The 21,922-nt window shown below is 38.4% G+C and overlaps 1 protein-coding gene across 9 annotated transcripts in view; it reads right to left on the reverse strand.

Annotated features, from left to right (window-relative positions):
- The window catches only part of CDK12 (cyclin dependent kinase 12), a 94,444-nt gene that overhangs the window by 39,519 nt on the left and 33,003 nt on the right, over positions 1-21,922 (reverse strand). For 5 of the 9 annotated variants that reach the window (XR_013338840.1, XR_013338841.1, XR_013338837.1 and 2 more), the window contains exons 9-14: positions 17,361-17,438; positions 16,245-16,361; positions 15,397-15,528; positions 13,551-13,762; positions 11,926-12,378; positions 7,565-7,982 (exon numbers count right to left, since the gene is read on the reverse strand). Coding sequence is in view for 3 of the 9 variants with exons in the window: in XM_077779343.1 (XP_077635469.1) it covers positions 7,270-7,982; positions 11,926-12,378; positions 13,551-13,762; positions 15,397-15,528; positions 16,245-16,361; positions 17,361-17,438 (1,705 nt within the window). In the remaining 6 variants the exon portion in view is untranslated. Of the gene's footprint in view, positions 1-4,038; positions 7,983-11,925; positions 12,379-13,550; positions 13,763-15,396; positions 15,529-16,244; positions 16,362-17,360; positions 17,439-21,922 lie in introns of those variants that run through there. The other 4 variants (XM_077779343.1, XM_077779342.1, XM_077779344.1 and 1 more) reach the window with 3 other exon arrangements.

Here is a 21,922-nt window from a genome sequence, read left to right on the forward strand (position 1 = left end):
TATATAAACACTATTTTATTTTAAGACCCCTTAGGATGAGAAACCTCATTTTGTTCCCTACCTCTTAATATTAACCTATATTCTCAGGTCATGAGCTGATTTTCTAGAATGCAAATCAATCCCAGAGCCAAGAGTAATCTTGTTCTCTACCAGTCCTGCCTCTAGTCTACCTCTGTACATATTTTTGGAAGGTTTCAGGAATAGACAAGTTATTCATGAGTCTGAACTATTTAGCGAGCACTTCCTTAGATTAACCTCACTCAAACTTTTCACTTCCTATAGTTTAGCTCTATGTGGTTAGACAGGAAAAAATGATCTGCCACTCCCCATTATCACCTACATATTGCTCAGGATAATAATGATTTGCTTTTTTACTCCTTCCATCCTTTAGTCTCAAGGTGCTTAAGGATCAAGATAATAAAAGCAAAGAGCTTAGCACAGTGCCTGACACATATTAGGTTCCCAACAACGCTACTTCCTATTCTCTCCCTCCTTCCTCCCCAAACCACAAGTTCTCAACCTTTCTAGGCCTGTTTGTTTGCTGGCTGAAGACAGCATTGAACTCGACAAATTAATTTCCTTTTGTAGTTCTAACAGTCTGTGAGTTTAATTCACATATTCTGTTTTGTTTACTCATCTATGCACTGTCTTCACTTGGATCTAAAAGCAAAGGAGAGGAATAATGCTGGTTTCCCGGTTGACCTAAAGTGTATAAAACTACTTCCAAGAGTTTTAAAACTCCAAAAATACAAATAACTTTTTAAAATGTGATACATCCATATCATTCCTTATTTCTGAATTATTCTCTTGAACTATGTAGATAGCAGTGGGAAGCAAAATTTCCCTAAATGAGTTATTTGCTTAATATAATCAGCCTCCCTAAAGAAAAACATCTCCCAACCTAAGGGTTCTAGGCCCATCTTCTAACCATAAAGGTAACACTACTGTAATCAAGGAGAACTCTTTTACTCACAGTGGTGCTTTAATCGGCCTCCCTGAAATGAACTGTGAACCTTTAAGGCACTTATCCCTTTTCACTAGTCCAACCATAAATATTCCTTTCACTCCATATTCTTATCTCTTCTTTAAAAGCAATTACACCCTAAGTCTCTTTCTGCAGCCCAGCTACCAGCCTGCTCCAGTTCTCCTTCTTTGTCTTCTTTCTGTCTCCTCATATTGTTTCATTTTATAGACTTTGGTCCCCTAACTTAAAATGCATATACTGGTACAAGACCAAACTCAGAAGTTCCTGAACTTATAAAAGGGATCATATTCCTATGCTTTCTCTAAGTCTTTGAATTCGGCTTCTTTGCTCCAGGGCCAAAAGCATTCAAAATTGCATTAGCTTTGGTGGGGAGAGTGGTCTGTCTACAAGCTAATCTTCACCAAAGGTGTCCCTCATTTTGTATTGTAGTTCTGAGACACAAGAAGGCAAAGGATCCTCTCCTTGAGACAGCCATCAGAATAGGCTCCTTAAAGTAAAGAAAAAACAGCCTCCAAGACCCAGGCTTTTTCACTTAGCTCTGACGGCTACATTGTAGCCTTTGTAAGATTTCTCCATGCTGCTTCCCTTAAGACATGGTTTGGCTTGGATAAATTACCCTTTATTCCTTTGCAACTATTAACATTATCTTTAGTCTACAACCATGCCAGAAGAAGACATCTAAAAATCTATTTCCAGGTCCTAGGAAACCTATGTCTAAGTGAACGTACTTTATGGCCATATTCTTATTCTAGACAAGTATGCTGTGGCTATTGGCTACATATTGAGTAAATTTCACTAAAAACCACCCATCTAGAGAGTATTAAAGACTAACTTAATATCAGCCCCTTTCTCTCAACCTTGAATGACTAATTTTTGAAATATATATGAGAGCAATCCAGTGGCCAAAGTGTTTTGGCATTCTTGTGATTAATCACCAGGGCCTCAAAGCAGTCCTCATCTGCTTTCTCATGGATAGCAAGCAGGGCCCTCTTCTCACCAAGCTTTACTTCCCACAGACACCATCTGCAACTGAGCTCAGAAATGTCATCACCAAAAGCTTGTCTCAGGATATGAGAAGTGAAATGTTGAGACTCCCTGCCCTTCCTAGACCAGTAAAGGAATCTCTTGTATCCTGCACAACGTAAATTAGAATCTCCTTAGCAATAAGAAAGCATGATTATTTTACTTCCTCCTTCATGTCTCACTCGGTAAGTTGAGGATCTGGAATAGAAATGTGTCTTCTGAGTTGCCACTCATTACCCTTCAAACCTATGAAGCAGCAGTAACTCTAAGTACCTTGCAGGATTAAGCAATCAATACCTCTGGTAGGCTTAAGGCATGCAAGTTGGGTAGTGAGTGAAAAATAGGAAACGAAAAGGTGGGTGGACAGGAAAGATGGAGAGATGGCTGCATATGGGGAGGAGTGGTAGTCCCCCCCAGCAATTCCTTCAGATGTCATACTTCCCCTAAAGTCTCTCAAACCTAGTTTGGAGTAAATATTCACTTGAGAGTATTCCTAACGCTATAAGGAACACTAAAAGTATTCCTACGGATGAGAAACGCCACACCTAGACAGTAAAATTAACCAAAGTGTCCAGAAATGCTCACCTTGCCTCTCAGGGCAACCAGAAGACTTAGCAGTACCACCTCTGCCTTGGAACAGTTGAGCATTTACTCACTTGAAGAACTCACTTCCATTCCACCTAGCCCTTCAGGATGACTAAGTTGTGAACAGAGAAGTAACTCCATACTGAAACACAGTCAAACTATGGGGCAATCTTTAATAACACAGGAAATCCCAGTTCAGCAGCAAAAATATTAACTGTTAACTTGAGGCATTAACTTTACCATACAGTTAAGGATACCTGTCTGGGAAAAGACAGTACTTAAGAAATTTAGATACTGAAACAGCATGGTTTCTAACTAGAAATAGCCTTGGCTGTGATAGAGAAAAAAGTCCAAGTTAGGTCCTCAGCCTTCAGGCCTAGAATTAAAGACAGCCACTGCTATTAAGTGGAAACAATACTCCCTAGTAGGTTGAAATCCACACTTCTAGTCATGAATCTGCAATATATAAAGACCAAAACCAAATTCCTTTTCTCTAGAGGCTAACCAGGAACACAGGATTCCAGGAATTGGAACAATCTTGACCTTTCCATTCTCCTGGGTAAAAACAGGACAGCCCACAGGTGAGGGAACATCATAAACTTTGGGTGTTCAAAAACAGGCTGGCCACCCTCATTACTAGTATTTGAATTTCTCTTCCTAATTTCCTTGTTCTGGTGTACCCGTTAACCTTGTATGATTGCTCACCCCAACAACTTCCTGATAACCTATCCCCTACCCCCCGCCCCTTCCTTTCTGTCTTCTAATGGGCTTTATCTGCTTATATCTACTTATGTCATAACTAGCAGGACTGCAGCACACACAAGGGAAAATTTAGTTCTTAGTGTCCTAGACCATGAAAGAGAAGGCAAAGCAATTCTCTCCTCAGGTGGAGATAGGAAAGATTTTGGAGATAATAGGAATTTTACCCTTATAAACAACTTTGACTCGTTTCCTGGATTGGCAACACATCAGGAATCTCAACGGAGCTAGGAACACTAATTTCCATGCCTACTCTACTCATGGTAATACAGGAACTGGTGGGTGGGGGTGGTTATGGTTTAAGAGACTATTCTTTGGAACAGCCTCTTACCAACTTCCATCGACAAGCTGAGCTCAAACCCATTACCTCTCCTTTCAGGAGTCAGGGTACTGAGGCTCAACTCTTTTGATGACCTGGCACCATCATTTGTGTAACTATTTCTACTTTTAAAAAAATCACACCTTACAGTTTTCCCCAGCTTTTTTCTTCTCTAATTCCTAGTCTAGTGTTTTGAAGCATCTCTTCAAACCCTGAGAACCATTAAAAAAAAAAAAAATTTTATGAGACTACAGAGATTCTGAGACAAAGCACTCCTAAGATAAAGTAGAGGAAAAAGCCCTTTGTACACAATTAGATCTGCTCAGAGGCTACAGGTTAAGAAGTAAATGCAATGGAGCAAAAGTGGTATAGTAACAGGAAATATTTAATTTTCCAATCTCCACTTTCCATTTTTATAAACTGAAAGAAAAAATTTAATATATTACAAAATATCTGTACACAGACAAGATACACCCGATGTGGGGCAAAAACGAGAGAGAGAAGGAATACCGTGTCAGGAACCTAAATCAGGGAGAATGAGGTGGCAACTGACACTTTTCTGGTGCAGCATTCTCTCTCAAAACCTGCTGGTAACCATTTTAGTACTGTAACTATATATGCGTATCTCTCTCACACACACACACACACGCACGCACGCACGCACAAAGTGGCTGGGTGATGTCTATGGCATAAGCTAACACAAAAATTCTACTTACAAATTTGTGCTACTGCCCTGCTTTTAAATGTATAGATTTGATGTCATTTTCCAATCCTTATCATTCCTATGAACAGTTGAAGAAAAAACTAAGGAAACTGGGTCAAATTTGTTTTCAAAACTACAAAAATGATCATGGTCAAACCAGTTTTGCTCTCAATCATGAACAGAATCAGATTTCTCATCTGTTCAAAACAATGTATTTAATAGACTTATTATCTCCCATGGTACAATAATTAAAACAAAACAAAAACCAGTTTTGAATATAATTGGGTTTGTAACTTTCTAACAGTCAAGTTGAAATTCTGCAAAAACTTTACTTCTATCACATGTATAGATAACATAGCTGAAAAATTAACAAATACCTTTTCTTTCTCCACACAGATTCCAGGATATTTTGAGTTTCTTTTTTTCGTCTGCCTTTAGAAATAGTCAAAATTACCAAATTTTTTCATTGTAAAGGCTAGACTCCCCAAATGGGGATATGAGGTGAGATGGGATCATACATACACATACACACATCCATACATACACTCACTCCCTTCCCTAAAAGTAGAGATGGGGGAAGGGAGACTTAAGTATATTTAGAATATTTGGCATAATTAAAAATAAGGGGTGGGAAGGGGGGAGGAAAAACATTATTGATAACTGCTGATAACCAAAATATAATTAAAATATAGAGAGAATTTTATTATTTGATGGGAGACCAATTATTTTCACTATGAATAGACACTTTTGAAAGTATCACAGGCTTAAGTTCTTTAATCAAAAAAAAAAAACGGAAGTGGGGCCCGATGCCTCAAATTCAAATATTCTAAAATACAAAGGCCCATGTCTGAGGACTATGAAGTCAACAGACAAAATGGTCAGATGAACTTTAATGGAATTTTCCAATAGCATGTCAGTGAGCCTAGCAAATCTAATTGGACACACTGGTATAAAAAGCCATCAATGCCAAAATGGCTAGAAGGTTCTTTCTCTAATCAATGTTTGCCCCTGAGGGCAAGGCCAGACCAAAACCCATAGAATAATAAAGAAATACACACACCGGATATCTACCTATTTCAGTAACGGGGAAAATAGTCTTCACGTAAGTATCTGAAGAGGGTTCTTCTTTCATTTCTTTATAGTTTCTTTTTTTATTAGTGCACCTTTCTCTTACAAGTAGTTTTTATTTTTTTAATATACGAACTTGGCATTGAAACACAAAATTTCACTTGAGTTCTGAAAACTATTCTCCAAGATGCTGAAACATGTTTGCCTTTTCTTTGTAAAGGGGCCCTACTCTAGGTTTCACAAAGGTCTAAGTCTGTGCAGAGAATTTATATGAATGTGTAGGATTTTAAAATACCTTATATGCTGGTATTCACACAGAAATGGAAGCCAGAATGAGAAGCCTCCCAAGTTATCCCACCCTGAAAGCCTTTCCATTTTCCGTTTCCTGTTTATAATAAGGCAAAAATCTTGCCATGAAGTCATTTAACCCCTTTTACCAAAAATAAAACCAAAATCAAATCTCTCCAGAGGAAACTCCCTAAAAGAACTGGCAGGATATACATGCTGAGATGTGTATATGTCAATACTGTTCTTTCTCATGGTCTGCTCTTTTAAAATTATTTTTTAAAAAAGGTCTCAGATATTGATAGATCTTCAGAAAAATATCCACCCTAAACTAAGTCACATTTCCATGTATTTTCAGGATGTATTTCTTTTCTCTTCGACAATATTACAATGCTGTTTCAAAGGGTTGTTTTTTTTTTTTTGACAAAAATATATGTGTAAACAGTATGATAACTGTTCTTACTAGCCCTCTAGGTATGGAGGCATCGTCTCTAATCCCAGCTCAGCAGCAAGTCCTAGGCTGTCTGCATTTATTAATCAACTTTACCATCAGAACATGGTTTAAAAAAAAAACAAAAACATTTTAGAATTGAAAAGTTACAGAGAACAATATAGGAGTTTGAATTTCCTTTCCTTTATTTCAAAAATGTAAAGAATTATCCCAGATTCTTGGGCATCTCAACACTTAATTTTTTTCCAAACAAATGCCTCAAAGAGAGAGACAGAGAGAGAGAGAGAGAGAGAGAGAGAGAATGAGAAACTCTATAAAGATGTGGTAAAATAGGGAAGAGATGGGGTAAATCTACCTACATGCCCAAGAATGCCTCTTTCTACAACCTGCGTCATGCAGGGAGAGGGGCATGTCTTTTTGTCAAAGCAGAGCAAACTTCAGGATGAGTAATTTATTTGGAAAAAAGGTATGTTCAAGATGCTCAATGGGGGGAAAAAAGTTCACTTGAAAGCAAAAATGTGAGATGGTGGAGAGGAAGGAAACATTTATTTAAATCAGCCAGTCACTCTGTTTCCCTTATAGCAAAAGCCTAAGAGTAGCTCAAATTTTGTGAACACTATTATATTTAAAGGAAAACAAACGAAAAAAGGCAGAAAATAAAAAAGAAAAAAGAAAATTCAAGAGAAATCATTTAAAAAATCTCCAAATTTAAAAAACCTAAAGAAAGCCTCTCCTGAGCCATCTCAAAATTAAAACTGTTCTCTTCTTCTGCTCAAGAAGTGCAGGCAAATGAACTAATAAAACATTTACTTTTCAATTTAATGACCCTCTCCACATTCTCTACTTATATCTACTAGGTAGAGTTGAAGTAATTGTTCTGGCTGTAGCCCATCCAGGGGGAACTGGTGCCAACATCACTATTTTATAAGTCGCCTGCTAGTAGCAAGTGAGCAAGGAATACAACAGACAGCTTTGCAGTAGCCAAATGCAGATGATTACCTCGCTCTGGCAAATGATTTCATTAATGTTTCAGAGGACTGGATGGAAGGATGAATAGGGAAGGAATCTTTCAGGACACTGAAGTCTCTGGGTTAGTAAGGAACTCCTCTCCCTCTTCCCCCTCTTGGCGGGACTCTTGTAGGTCCCCGATAGAGTTTTCCATAAGCAGAAGACTGAGCTGGGCCCCCCCAGTTTAGGCCTGTTCCTGAACTGCTGGCCCCAGTGGTTCCTGGCCCCAGCTCTCCATAGTTCTGCAACTTGGTCTCTGCATGTACCACAGAGTTGCTGCTTCCCTCAGCCTTCAGGAATGGTTGCCCAACCACTGAGTGTAATGCTAAGGGGACCCTGGCAAAACGGAGGTCCTGGTCCCCTGGGAACTGCACTGACCCTGTGCCCTGGTAACTGCTGGACTCCCCAAGGTGGCTCACAGAGCCTGAGAAGGTCCTGTTCTTCACCAGGGTCTGGGTCAAGGATTCTGTCAAAGCTGGACCAGAGGTGCGTTCATCAGTGTCAGTGGCACTGAACCCTGTTTCAGGCCCATCAGTGTTTCCGTAAGTCCTGTTGGGATGGGGTCGGGTGGAGTACTCCATTGGTCTCAAGGCCTGGTGCTCATGTGGCAGGTGGCCAGGAGGCTCTGCTTCAGGCTGGGATAAAAGTTGCAGCAAGGCGGCTGTCACGGCTGGGTTCAACTCCTGGGGGGCGCTGGAAAGATCGCCTTCAACCAGAGGGGGTGGAGGTGGCGGCGGTGGAGGTCCGGGGGGCTCAGGGGGCCTCTTCTCTGGTGGAAGAATGTGAGGAGGACATGCTGTGGAAGGGTTACTTCTTTTAAACACCATCTTAAAAATCACATGTGATTATAAACACAAACACACACACACACACATACACACACGCTGCCCAACATAAACAAATATTAACACAAGTAACCAAATATATATAAAGAATAAAATCTTGGGATCAGGAAATTGCAATTTATAAATAAAATCAAGTGATTAAAATAAAACAGTTGCATTCTGAATCTAACAGCTGGTGTTAAAAAGATCATATGTTTCAAATGATTGTCCTGAATTTTGTCTGAGATTTCCTCCATTTCCTTCCTTAAGGAACTGTTCTAATATGTAGGCTGTTGGCAGCCTCCCCGCCCCTTTTTGCTGTTGGATCAAAACATTAATGAAAATAAAGTAGAAAGAAAGAAGATGAGAGGAAACAATACACATGCTGTGGTCACATTTCTAGCACATAATCTTGCTGTACAATAGGAGACCTTGTATGGACTTAGCTAACGCATTTTACAGAACATTTGATGATATAAGGTTAACACCTGAAATAGAATTTAAAGAATGTACAGGAGAGATGAAATAAAACCTTTCATTACCATCATGTATAAATATACACTTGCTTCTCCAAACTTCAGTCCCCTCTCCCCATAATCACATTCTGAAGGGATATTAACCACCATTCTGTCATTCAGTTTCCTATGTTACAGTAATTATAAAGACTAAAGTAATCTATCATAATTTTCTATTTTGTTTTCCAACCTCCTACATTTTTTCCATGCTATGAAAAATATCACTACAGCAATGTCATGCAGACTGGGCTGCTGATAAACATGTTTATCTTGGAGATGGAAAAAAACTAAGTATTTAGAAATGTATTGAACTTATACTATACTATGTCTTTCCAAAGATCTTTGTCTTTCTTGAATCACTCCCCACCTCCCCACCTGCTGGCTAAATTTGCTTAAGCATGCTAATCACTGTCTGATAACTACTGCCAAGGCAGAAGAGTAGGGATGTAAAATGGAGTGAGTCTGAGGACATACAAAACCAAGTACAATAAGAAAAGTGCTATTAAGAGTTGGGAGTTACTCTGCTGAAGAAAAGGTTTCATGTTTTGGGATATCTTCCAAATGACTGATGTTTCCGTTCCCTAGGAACCATATTTTTAAACGTCCATATAGTTAATTCTTTATTATCTGAGCTACCGATATGAAAGTCATTAGTCAGACAAATCGAAATAGTTTTTAGTTATAGTTTGGTAGCATATTTACCACAATTATATTTTGTAAAGACAATCAGTAAAGTATGTATTTACGTAGCATGCAAATGAAAGAAGTCTGAAAACATAATACTGTAACATTATGCTGTGGAAGGACGAGGTCAGGTGCTATATGTAACTTACAAGTGGGGTGGCCAACAGTCCCAATTAGCCTGGGACTGGGCAGGTTCTCGGGTTGCCGACTTTCAGTTTTAAAACCAATACAGAACTCAGATGAGATGGTCACCCTGTATACAGTACCCACCCAAGTTGCTTGTTGACAGATTGACTGGTTGAGTAGGTGGTAGGTAAAAATAAACTTAAGGACAAAAAATCAGCTATAGAAAACTCACAATTGAAAAGACGACATACTGACAAAGGAGAGCTGACTGGACTACAAACTTCTATAGATTTCAGAGCTTGTTGCTGTCAATAGTATGTATCTCACTACATAAGAATATCTCAATACCAGTTATACATAAAACACTAAGGTTTACTTTTTTAAAATATTGATGGCAAACAACTTTAAAAATGTCTAACCGTGTAAGTGAGCAAAGCTAAACTTATTCTTCTAGCTATACTACTTTTCATATTTAAACTTTGCCTTTTATGTGAATAGTCTAGTTATATTTCTTTTTTAAATATTTTTTAATGTTTATTTTTGAGAACGAGAGAGAACATGAGCAGGGGAGGGGCAGAGAGAGAAGGAGACACAGAATCTGAAGCAGGATCCAGGCTCTGAGCTGTCAGCACAGAGCCCAATGTGGGGCTCAAACCCACGAACCATGAGATCATGACCTGGGCCGAAGTCGGATGCTTAACCAACTGAGCCACCCAAGTGCCTCTAGTTGTATTTCAATAGAACTAATTCTTGAGCTGAAATTCACATGTATGAGAGGATGAAAACTGTCTCAAATTAGAAAAGCAGATAGATTGTAAATAACTATTAAAGTAAAATAAAACTACTTAAAAGAGTCAAAAGATCACATTTTAAAAAATACTATTATGAGATTTAGTGTTAACAATATTGCCAATTCTCAACAGTCTGTACTACTGGAGGGAGGTATTAATAAAATGTACAAATAATTTAAAATTTTCAGTTGACTCATTAGATTTCAACCATAACTCTTTCCCCATACAAGTGAAGGGTAGTCAAAGTGACAGATTTTCACCTTCTCTGGCTGACTCAGTCTGCCCTCTGGTGGAAATGCTAATGAACAATAAAATGGCCAAACATGAGGCAGCTGGGGAGCAACAAGAAGAGGAGACATAACAGGAGAACTGGACCATCCAGCGGTGACAAAGGAGTGGTATTTTTACTCTTCCCTGAAAAGTAAATCCAACAATTTCTGGCTATCGGCCAGGTCTTAATTTTAGTTCAATCTCACGTTTGTTGGCTCAATTATTGGGTGAATTTCTTTCAATCACTATACTATTTAATTTGATGACTTAAGATATTTTGATTATAGATGAATTCTGCTGGAGTGGGGAGGAGGAAGAAGATGTGGGGGAGGAGACAAAGAGGCCTGCTTTAATTCTAGATTAGCAAGACCCTGTCCTAGAGTCTCTTAAAAGCAAATGAATCAGTATGTCAGAGTAACAAAGTGAATTTAAAAACACACTAAAAAGAAACACATTAAGAAAAGTACACCGGTTCTAATTCTGCTCTTCCAATAATACAGTTTCAGCAGTGGAACCATAGGCAGGCTTATAGAACTCCCTGGATTATAGTTTCCCTATCTGTAAAGTAAAGAGGTTAATTTTATTTGTTATCTTCCAGTTTTAAAAAGCTTTACATATGAAAAATAGCTTATATATTTGTATACCAGTGGAAATAAGGCATATACTTCTGTACCATCCCGTATGAAATGTGAATGTAAGACGACCTAAAGTTGAAAGTTAGTGTACCTCATCAGCCCTTGTGCCTCTTCTTATTCCCCAATTCATGGGGTCTTCATGGACAGCGAAAATTTCCAAGGAGTTGAAAACACTTTCAGATAAGTAAACATTTTGCAAACCAGACTGTAAATCAGAATTAGAAAATTTAAACTTTTCTTTCCTCTAATAAAATTGCATGCTGTGGTCATGTCAGGTCAAGGTGTAACATATTTCCTTTGCTCAGATGTTTCTTTATGTAATGCTCACTTCCTAACTTGGGGTCCATTCAATGGTCTCTTTCAGGAGCACAGATTTTTAAAAAGCATTTTTATATGCTATTATTTTTTGGAAATGGAAATGTATGGTGTTACACTTATCTACTTAGATTTCCAAATTATTCTTCAAGAGATTAACAATGGCATTTTATTAGAGTTTTCTTGACTATTATCCACTACATTGGAGTAAAATCGACTATTTGTACAATCTGATGATAGTTTATTTGGAAAGCAGATTTTTCAAGTGCTAGTACTAGTTGGCAACCATTTTACACAGTGGTTATGGTTGTGGTTTCCTTGGGTTAAAACACAGAGGTTTTACTTACCTACCTCCTAGGAAATGGAAAAACCATCAGTATATGGAAGGTGTTTTGAGAAGCTCTGAGACTTAAATAGAAGCTGGGTAAGAAATACATCATTGGGTGCTATGTTCTCCTGTAGACTAGGTTACAGAAAACTGAAACTGAGGCCATTGATGTGAAAAAGAAAATGTTAAAGAGATTTTTAAGAGGATCAACAGCACCTGAGCTCAATGAGATTCATGACCGGTCTGTTTACCTGCTGCCTCCTCCTGTGGCATTGTGGGAGTTCTTCGGGGCCCCTGTGGCCCACTGTTCTTGTCACTGTTGTTTTCCTCCAGGCTGCCTGCTGGCTCCTGGGTTTTCATCAGCTGACTCAAAAGAACTGCCAACATATTCTGCATGTCAGCTGGTGTGCTTGAAGCCTCAGAGGTTGTCTGTTCTGCTGAAGGCTGGACCACTAGGGCAGGAGGCGCCTCCTTCAAAGACTCCTCTGGGGCCAGGGGCTCTGAGTCCTGCTGCTGGGAAGTGGCTTCTGTTAGGGCACTGATGGACTGGTTCAGGGCCTCCAGCTGCTGCTGCATCTCTGGGTTGGAGTGGATGTTAAGCAGCTGTGCCATTTGAGGGATGCTTAGGTCGGTTTGGCTCTGCAGCAGATTCAGTAACACTGCCAATTCACTTTGATTCAACTGCTGTGTGATGTCACCAAGGCCTGTGGAGAGACAGTGGAGCCAATATAAGAGGATGAGGAAGGGTAAGGACCTTTGCTTTCTTCAACTGGCAAGACCAAATTACAATATTCAATGTATGAAGTTTCATTTTGAAGGTCTCATTTTTCACGCCTCAGACTGTTGTGACAGTCTGTCATTCTTTGGATTTTCACTTAAAAATATAGGAACAAACTAAAACATCTCTGTATTGTGAATAAAAGTGATTTCATTTTATCTGTATTCTTCAAGGTCAGTGACTTACAACCCTTACTATACAGCAGAATTATTAGAAGAGACTGTAAAATTCAGATGCTTCAGTTACCATCCCCAGATATCTGGCAATTAATCGTTCAGGAGAGTTTATTTTTAAAGCTTCCTAGATGAATCTCATGTGCACCAGTGTTGAAAACCACTGTTGTAGGTAGACAGGGAAAGCCAAATGAGTCTCGAAAAAAATACCTGTAGTTCAGAAAAATTGTTGGTGCCACAGGAGAACTACTTTAACAGTTCATTATTACACAGTTTTGGATATTCTTAGATCAAATAACCATCTATGGAACTAACTATGCAATTGTGATTTAAACAATCAAATTCTGAGGTGCTTAGGTGGCTCAATCAGTTAAGCGTCCAACTTTGGCTCAGGTCATGATCTCATGGTTTGTGAGCTTGGGCCCCACGTTGGGCTCTGTGCTGACAGCTCAGAGACTGGAGCCTGCTTCTGATTCTGTGTGTGTCTCTCTCTGTACCTCCCCCCTCACACTCTCTTTTTCTCAAAAATAAATAAAGATTAAATGATCAGATTCTAAGAAGGTCTTATCAAATCTAACATAAGCAGGGCTCCAAATTACATTTTAGAAAACCAGGAGTAAATGAACCTTAAATTTGATTTACCCAATTTACTGACTTATGCTACACTTCTAATTGAGATACAGTATTCCCTCATTCTGGAAAGGAAAATAATCTATTATAGACTTCCTAGGCCTCATGTACAAAACTTGGTTTATTTTCTTCTCCCCACAATAATGGGATATCTCTTTACTGCTTCAGTGGCTAAAAACTCAGACACACACACACACACACACACACACACACACACACACCCATCCTTGCACTTGATTATCAAAACCTGATCAAGTGTCTTGAATAAAATACAAAAACTCCATCCAGAACTGACCTACTGCATCCCCAGTCCCAGGCTCCACCTTGACAGGAGCAGGCTGAGGTGGTGCTGGGCTGCTGTTCTTCACAGGCTCAGCACTTGTCCCTGAGGTAGTTTCTTTCCGAGAGGCTTTGGATGGAGGTGGCTCTTCTATCACAACACCACTTTGTCGCTGTCGTCGCCGTTTCTTACTCCATAACTCATGGCAATCCTGCCAGTGGGGGAGGCTGCAAAAGACAAAGCAAAGGGGAAATGTGTGTGGGACTGTGACAGTGAATGAATGGAGGAACAAGAGATTAAAATAGGAAAGAAAAGACCAGAGGGAAATGGACAGGATAACATAAAAATAACCAGAAATATTAGTAAATAGATAATAGCAATGTAAAAGGAAGCATGGCATATGGTAGTCTGAGGAAATAAAAGCCCAAAAGATTCTACAGTGAGAAATGAGGACCTTGCTAATATCAGAGTCATACCTACTATATTTAAATTATACCTACTACATTTAAACACCTATATTCCAATCAAATAATTAAGTCTTATAACTGTTCTTGCTGCAAGAGTAAAGAATAAAGAATAAAGAACTTTATTGGTCAAGTTTCAGTTGGGAATAAATAGGACAGAGATGACTGGCTTGTTAATATCTACAAAAGTCCAGGCAAGGTGGTGAACCACTTAAGCAGCATCTGATTAAATCAATTTTGTGTAAAATCAATTTACATGTTAGTTGGTCTTTGAGGACCAAAAAACAGGTTTCCTCCTTTCTACCCATGGAATTTCTGTGATTCGATATTTTCATCTGTGGAGTTTATATTTTAATTTATTTAAGGTATTTCCATATTTCCTCATATTCAATAATGCAAACAGTCCCAGCAAATCAAATCTTATTACAATAAAGATTACCAGAGCCAAATCTCTCTATAATAAAAGCTCCCAAATTTCAGTAAAAAGCTTATTTCAGGGCGCCAGGGTGGCTCAGTCGGTTAAGCGTCGACTTTGGCTCAGGTCATGACCTCACGGTTTGTGGGTTTGAGCCCCATGTCGGGCTCTGTGCTCACAGCTAGCTCAGAGCCTGGAGCCTGCTTCAGATTCTGTGTCTCCCTCTCTCTTTGACCCTCCCCTGCTCCCCTGCTGTCTCTCTCTCTCAAAAATAAATAAAACATTAAAAAAAATAGTTAAAAAAAAATGTATCAAATGTATCAAAATTCTAGTGCAGTAAATGAATTTGGACACTTCTTTGGAACAATCAATCTTTAAATACTGTGTATTTAAGATACATGGTTTCTCTATGTAAGAAAAAAATACCCAAAAACTGATCCGAGAGCTATAATGCTGGTAGGGATACGATGTCACATTATTGGACAAATGTGAAACCTAAGAGTAAAGCCTCAGAAGATCCTACAAAATACAGAAAATACATAAGATTCTGATGAAAGAGAGACACATTCAAAGACCATATTTTCAACCTCAAAATTCGGGACATCTGACTTGATAGTGATGCAAGCTACATAAATTAAAACTGTCCTTGCAAGTGTGAGATATACACGGTCATCACAGATACAGGGGACTGAAGCAAATGGAATGGGTAAGAACAAAAACTAGATAATACTTTCAAAGAGGTTGTAAAGGGCAATAAATAGTTTGAATCAAATCAGAACAAATATCATAACTAAATTTATTCCTTGTTTAAAAAAGAAAACCTAAAGCAATAAAACAAGCCTCATATCAACCGCAATACTCAAGGGCACCTCTCCATTTGAGACTTAGCCATTTGCAGTTTTATTATAAAAACCTATTGAGTTTCACATCTCCTGAGGTTTAGTGGGAGGTTTAGGGTCACTACTTGGACACCAGCACTTACTCTGGAGGATCCATTTTGCTGAGCTCAACATCTTTAAGGAAGTCACTCTGTAGAGTCTGTTCAGCTGTGCAACGTTTGCTAGGATCTAGTGTCAGCATGTGGTCCAGTAAATCAAGTGCTGCCGAAGGAATGCTGTGGAAAGGAATAAAGAACAAGTTCATAATGTTCCCACAGTTTTTAAGCCGTAAGCTTGGGTCAAAGTTCACTAAATTTCCACCTTCATGTAAAAACTGTGGAAAAGGAACTAAAAGCTGGCTAAACAAGCAAGCAGACAGATTTGTTCCCACAGAGGATTTATGTAATGCTATATAATATAGGTAAAAAACATGAAGCCAGCAGTTCCATTCTTTTTATTATGGGAAGAGCAAAAGGACTACGAGAAAATTTATATATTGTTCACAATAAAATGATTTTCTTTCACCTAAAGCCTTTATAACAGGGGCACCTGGGTGGCTCAGTCGGTTAAGTGTCTGACTCCGGCTCAGGTCATGATCTCACAGTTCACAGGTTCAAGCCCCGCACTGGGCTCTGTGCTGACGACTCAGAGCCTGGAGCCTGCTTCAGATTCTGCATCTCCCTCTCTCTCTGACCCTCCCCCACTCACACACTGTGTCTGTCTCTCAAAAATAACTAAAAGTTAAAAAAAAAAAGGTAAAAAAAAACAAAGCCTTAAGAGAAAATGACAACAAGAATATAAGATTCATATACTGTTCAAAAAAAATGTTTTCCTACATTATGGTGTGCTGGCATAATAAGCTGGGACAACACTAACTCTCTAGGCTAGGAAAAAGTCAAGTCTAAACAGCAGCCAAACTCAGAAACGAGATATACATTTTTGCCGAACTCACAAAGAGAATTCTTCTCGCAGACGTCTTCTATATTGCTTCTTCGGTTTCATGGTATTGAAGTAGGGCAGCTTGATAACATCAGGCCACACAGCTGGACAAGGGCTACCACAGAGTCGACTGAAAACAAAGCAAAAAGCCAAAGCAAGTAAGTGAGTCAGCATTGTGAATTCTGGAGATTACAGAAGCAGAAATTATTACCTCCTGAGGTCTGGGAAATCTTGGCTTACTAAATTAGAGAGCACGCAGAAAGGTAAAGCCTGACAGCTTTAAGGACAGAAAGAATAGGACAGAAAGAGCTGGCTACAAGATAATGAAGAGAAAATACTGGCAAAATAGTATAAAATTATGTATATACTTGGTTTTGTAAAACATGCTTTTAACCCTCCATAAAGGTTCTCATTATCAATTTTATTCTGTCCATTAGTATTAATTTCAAAGTGCTAAGCTGGTCCTATAATATCCCTATAGGGAAAACTAGCAGAAGAGAGGCTAAAAATTTTGATAGAAAACTGAATTTAATGCACAATAATGAGTTATACACCACCTTTTAAAGTCTACATTTAACCTGTTGCATTCTTCTCTTTACTTTTACTGATTAAAACAACCCAAATTCTATCCCATCCCCAGTCTTTCACCAAATCTTCTATTTTAGGTTATTTGTTTACATGCTGTATCACTTACTAAACTCTGAGCTCTCTGAAAGCAGAGACCTATCTTACTTATGTCTGAATCCTAAAGTTTAACAGAAAAAGAAATTTGTTATGGAACAGGCTTAATAAATGTTTGCTGGATACAGTTGATCTTAATCTAACCTAAGAATGAAACCTTGAGAATGGCATGCTTTTATACAAAGAACTAAGAAGAAATAGGCAAAGACCTATAAAGTCTAAAAACGGGGAACCTAAAAACTAAGATACTTAAGTAAGACCTAAAAAGGAGGAATATAATTTCTTTACATATATAGCCCATGACAAAATATGTGGTAAATCAAACTGAGAAACTTACTTGGATATAAGCATAAAGTCAACTTTTAGTGGAGTGACTGAAAAGTATTAGAAATTAGAGGATGAAATGACCTATCACACCTGGGCACTCAGAGCACATGCACAGCTGTACCTGATCAGTTCTAGCTGAGCCAGTTCCAGATTCGCTTGGAAAATAGGCTTCTTTGTGAACAGTTCCCCAAGGATGCATCTAGAAAGAGTAAAATTGAGAAGTCAGGAGAGAAATCCCCAAGCCTAAAGTATGTCTCAATAAACTTTTATAGTATATCTGACGGCATATGATATACCATGTTGTAAATAAGCCCCAAATTGCAGTGTCTGAGTTTGTAAAAGAAAATATTTCTTGGGGCGCCTGGATGGCTCAGTCGGTTAAGCGTCCGACTTTGGCTCAGGTCATGATCTCACTGTTCGTGGGTTCAAGCCCCCGCATTGGGCTCTGTGCTGATAGCCAGCTCAGAGCCTGGAGCCTGTTTCAGATTCTGTGTCTCCCTGTCTCTCTGACCCTCCCCTGTTCACGCTGTCTTTCTCTCTCTCAGAAATAAATAAAAACATTAAAAAAGAAAAAAGAAAATATTTCTTGCAGTGAGAATAAACAGTATTAAGAATTTAAATTTCCCAGGAGATGAAACTTTTGCCACCTATAAAGGACAGTCTACTAGCAAAGAAAATGAGTCAGAGTCGTTTTCTATCAATTCCGTTGTAAATTAAGGAAATAAACACTAAAAACCTCACACTTTAATTTTACCAGGATGCTCAGCAGTTCCTATAAAGAGATTAACTTTTTCCATTCATTTGCTCTGTAGAATGTGCAATATACTATGGCCCTTTTGGCACTGTTATTTTAAAGAAATGTTTATTGTTATCACCCAGAATCAGTTTCAGCAGGACTTTCAAATACATTATGCTTAAATGCCTTTTCCATTCTGCAAATGCCTTCCAAAATAATACTGACATATTTACAAAGTCCCCAAGTATGTCTCCACAAATTACTTAATTACAAAAGGAAATCTAGTAACTATTTAGTGGGAAAAAAAGACAATACCTGAACTAAGTGACCAAAAATAACATCATCAATAAGAAGGAAATTGGTACATCATTTAAGTACAAATGTGATACCCTGAAAAGAACACTCATACAATATTCCAGCCTAATCTTCCTAACATGAACCTATATAGTAGCTGGTCTGTCCTTCAAAATGTAAATGTCAGGGCATCTGGGTGGCTCAGTCAGTTAAGCGTCCGACTTTGGCTCAGGTCATGATCTCTCATTTGGGAATTTGAGCCCCAGACTGGACTGTCTGCCCTCAAAACAGAGCCCACTTTGGATACTCTGTCCCCTTCTCTCTCTGCCCCTCCCCCACTCATGTTATCTCTCTCTCTCACTCTCAAAAATAAACATTAAAAAAAAAATTATCGGTGGGGTGTCCGGGTGGCTCAGTCAGTTAAGCATCTGACTTCAGCTCAGGTCATGATTCTCACGGTTCGTGGGTTCGAGCCCCACATCAGGCTCTGTGCTGACAGCCAGCTTGGAGCCTGGAGCCTGTTTCAGATTCTGCATCTCCCTCTCTCTCTCTGACCCTCCTCTGCTCACATAGTCTCTGTCTCTGTCTGTCTCTCAGAAATAAAACATTAAAAATGAATAAAATAAAATAATTTATTTAAATTAAGCAAAATAAAATATCGGGGCCCCTGGGTGGTTCAAGTCGGTTAAGCGTCGGACTTTGGCTCAGGTCATGATCTCATGGTTCATGAGTTTGAATCCCATATCAAGCTCTGTGATGACAGCTCTGAGCCTGGAGTCTGCTTAGGATTTAGTGTCTCTCCCTCAGCCCCCCGGGCCCCTTCCCCACTCATGCTCTGTCTCTCTCTCTCTCAAAAAATAAACAGGGGCGTCAGGGTGGCTCAGTCGGTTGGGCGTCTGACTTCGGCTCAGGCCATGATCTCATGGTTCATGGGTTTGAGCCCTGTGTCGGGCTCTGTGCTGACAGCTAGCTCAGAGGCTAGAGCCTGCTTCAGATTCTGTGTCTCCCTCTCTCTGACCCTCCCCTGCTCACCCTGTGTCTCTCTCTCTTGGAAATAAACAAAACATTTAAAAAATTAAAAAAAAAAAACGTTAAAAAAATATATATGTATGTCATGAAAAACAAAGGCTAAGGAAATGTTTCAGAGTAAAGAATGAGAACTAAATGTAATACATGATACTGGATTAAATCCTCTATCAGATGAGGTATTGTTTCCAGGACGTTATTAGGGTACTGAAAAATAAGAACATGGAATGTAAACTAAACTATTTTAAAAGATACTGTATCATTGTTAAATTTCCTGAATCTGACAATGGTACTGTGATTACATAAAAGAATATCTTTGCTCTTAAGAAATGTATATTAAAGGGGTGCCTGGGTGGCTCATTCGGTTAAGTGTCCGACTCTGGCTCAGGTCATGATCTCGCAGTTCATGAGTTCAAGCCCCACATCAGGCTCCGTGCTGATATCTCAGGGCCTGGAGCCTGCTTCAGACTCTATGTCTGCCTCTCTCTCTCTGTCCATCTCCATATGTGCTCAGTCCCTCTCTCTCTCTCAAAAATGAATAAACATTAAACAAATAAAAAAGAAATATACAGTAAATATTAAAAGGGTAAGGAGCATGTTATATACAACTACTTTCAATAGCTCTGTAAAAAAGATGTGGTGTGCATACATACACACAATTTTAATCTATTTATATACTTTTTGTATTATATGTATATACACATACATAAACATATGAATATAAGAGCGAATGTGTCAAGAAGCTAAAATTTAGTGACTCTAACATGAATACATCTCAAAATAATGAGTAAAAGATGCAAGAGGGAAAAAGAACATATACTGTACAATTTCATTTATATAAAATTCAGAAATGGAAATCAATCTATAGTGATAGAAAGTAGAACAGTTGTTGCCTAGGATAGTGTGGGACAGAAGAGAAAGATTACAAAGGAACACATGGAAACTTTTGAAGGTCATCAATATCTTGGTTGTGGTGATGGTTTTACTGGTGTATACAATATGTCAATACTTAAATTGTACATTTTAAGCATATACAGTTTATTGCATACCTCAAATGAAAGGCTGAAAAATTTTAGTGAATATGGATAAAGGCTATACTAAAGTTCTTTGTCCTTTTCTAGTAACTATTTTGTACATTTGAAATTATATCAAAATAAATCTATTTATTTAGTTAGTTTTAATTTTAATTCCAGTTAGTTAATATACAATGTTATACTAGTTTCTGGTGTACAATATAGTAATTCAACAATTCCATACATCACCCAGTGCTTATCACAAGTGCACTCCTTAATTTCAATCACCTATTCAACCTATCCCCCCATATCAAGATAAATTTAGAACAAATTTAAAAAATTACATGAATACTCTGCACTTTTTTATATGCCTAAAGTATTTTATTTTTTGAAAAGTAAGGAAAACAAATGGACAAAGAATCTCTTCTCTGGCCTATACTTTGAAATCAGATTTGCAAATACTCACAAAAGCAGTATTTATAGTTTTACTTTGAAATTCTTTAGCTTGACTAAATTTGAGAAGCAGAACAAATCTAGTTTTTAAAGCTATTAGCACCTTTATATTAGCATTTCTCAACCTCAAAAGACAAATTCTCACTTCCATATTCACTCAAATCTTATCCAGAAATACAAAAGTAAAAGTCAAGTTTAATTCTGTTTCGAACATTAACTGCTAAATCAAATTCAAAATACAGTGTTGTCACAACTGATAAAATAAGAGAAAGAAAAACCAACCAGTCAAACCAGGTGGGGTTTCAGAATCTAGATATAATTTGTTGTACCAGTCTTTCTAGTTTCTCCTTCGAAGAGAATTCCATGGATCACCAAAGTAGTAAGTTCACATCAAAAGTCTAGCAAAATCTTAATTCAATTAAGTTACTGAGGTTTAATTAAAGCCTAATCTATAATTTTAATTTCCAAGTTGTGTTTTGGTGTTTTATTCCATTTCTAATTCTTTGGTGGGGAAGACATTATTATGTAATCAATACTTTGCTACTACACTGAGGTGGCAGGTTGCACACACTGAAATAATAGTACCAACAGAGCTATGAACTTTCCCTGTGTATCTTAATGGGGCGTTAACTTTAGAGCCTAGTTGTGACAATTTAAATGCTAATACTATTAAAGCAAATAGTCCAGAACACAAACATACCCAGCTTGAGTCAGTAAAATTTAACTAAAGCTTTATTTGAGGTGGGTAGGCTACTGGTGAAATTATGCTCTTTTCTTTGACCCCTTTGAATTTTGAAATAAAACCCCTGAAGTTTCAAAGGCTGACATTAATAGAGGAGGGAATGAATGGGAAAAAGTGATAAGCTCCACTGACAAGTATATGTCAGAATCCTAAGTAAGGTATGCAGATCAAGGACAGTATATGCACAAATCATGCAGTATCAGAAACAACTAATATGGCCCATTTAAAATGTTTATGTTTCAGGGCACCTGGGTGGCTCAGTCAGTTAGGTGTCTGACTTTGGCTCAGGTCATGATCTCACGGTCTGTAGGTTCAAGCCCTGCACTGGGCTCTGTGCTAACAGCTGAGAGCTTGGATCCTGCTTCAGATTCTGTGTCTCCCTCTCTCTCTCTTCCCCTCCCCCACTCGTCCTCTCTCAA

The sequence above is a fragment of the Crocuta crocuta genome, unplaced genomic scaffold (genome assembly GCF_008692635.1).
Source record: "Crocuta crocuta isolate KB4526 unplaced genomic scaffold, BGI_CrCroc_1.0 scaffold68, whole genome shotgun sequence".
In the NCBI taxonomy this organism is placed as follows: domain Eukaryota; kingdom Metazoa; phylum Chordata; class Mammalia; order Carnivora; family Hyaenidae; genus Crocuta; species Crocuta crocuta.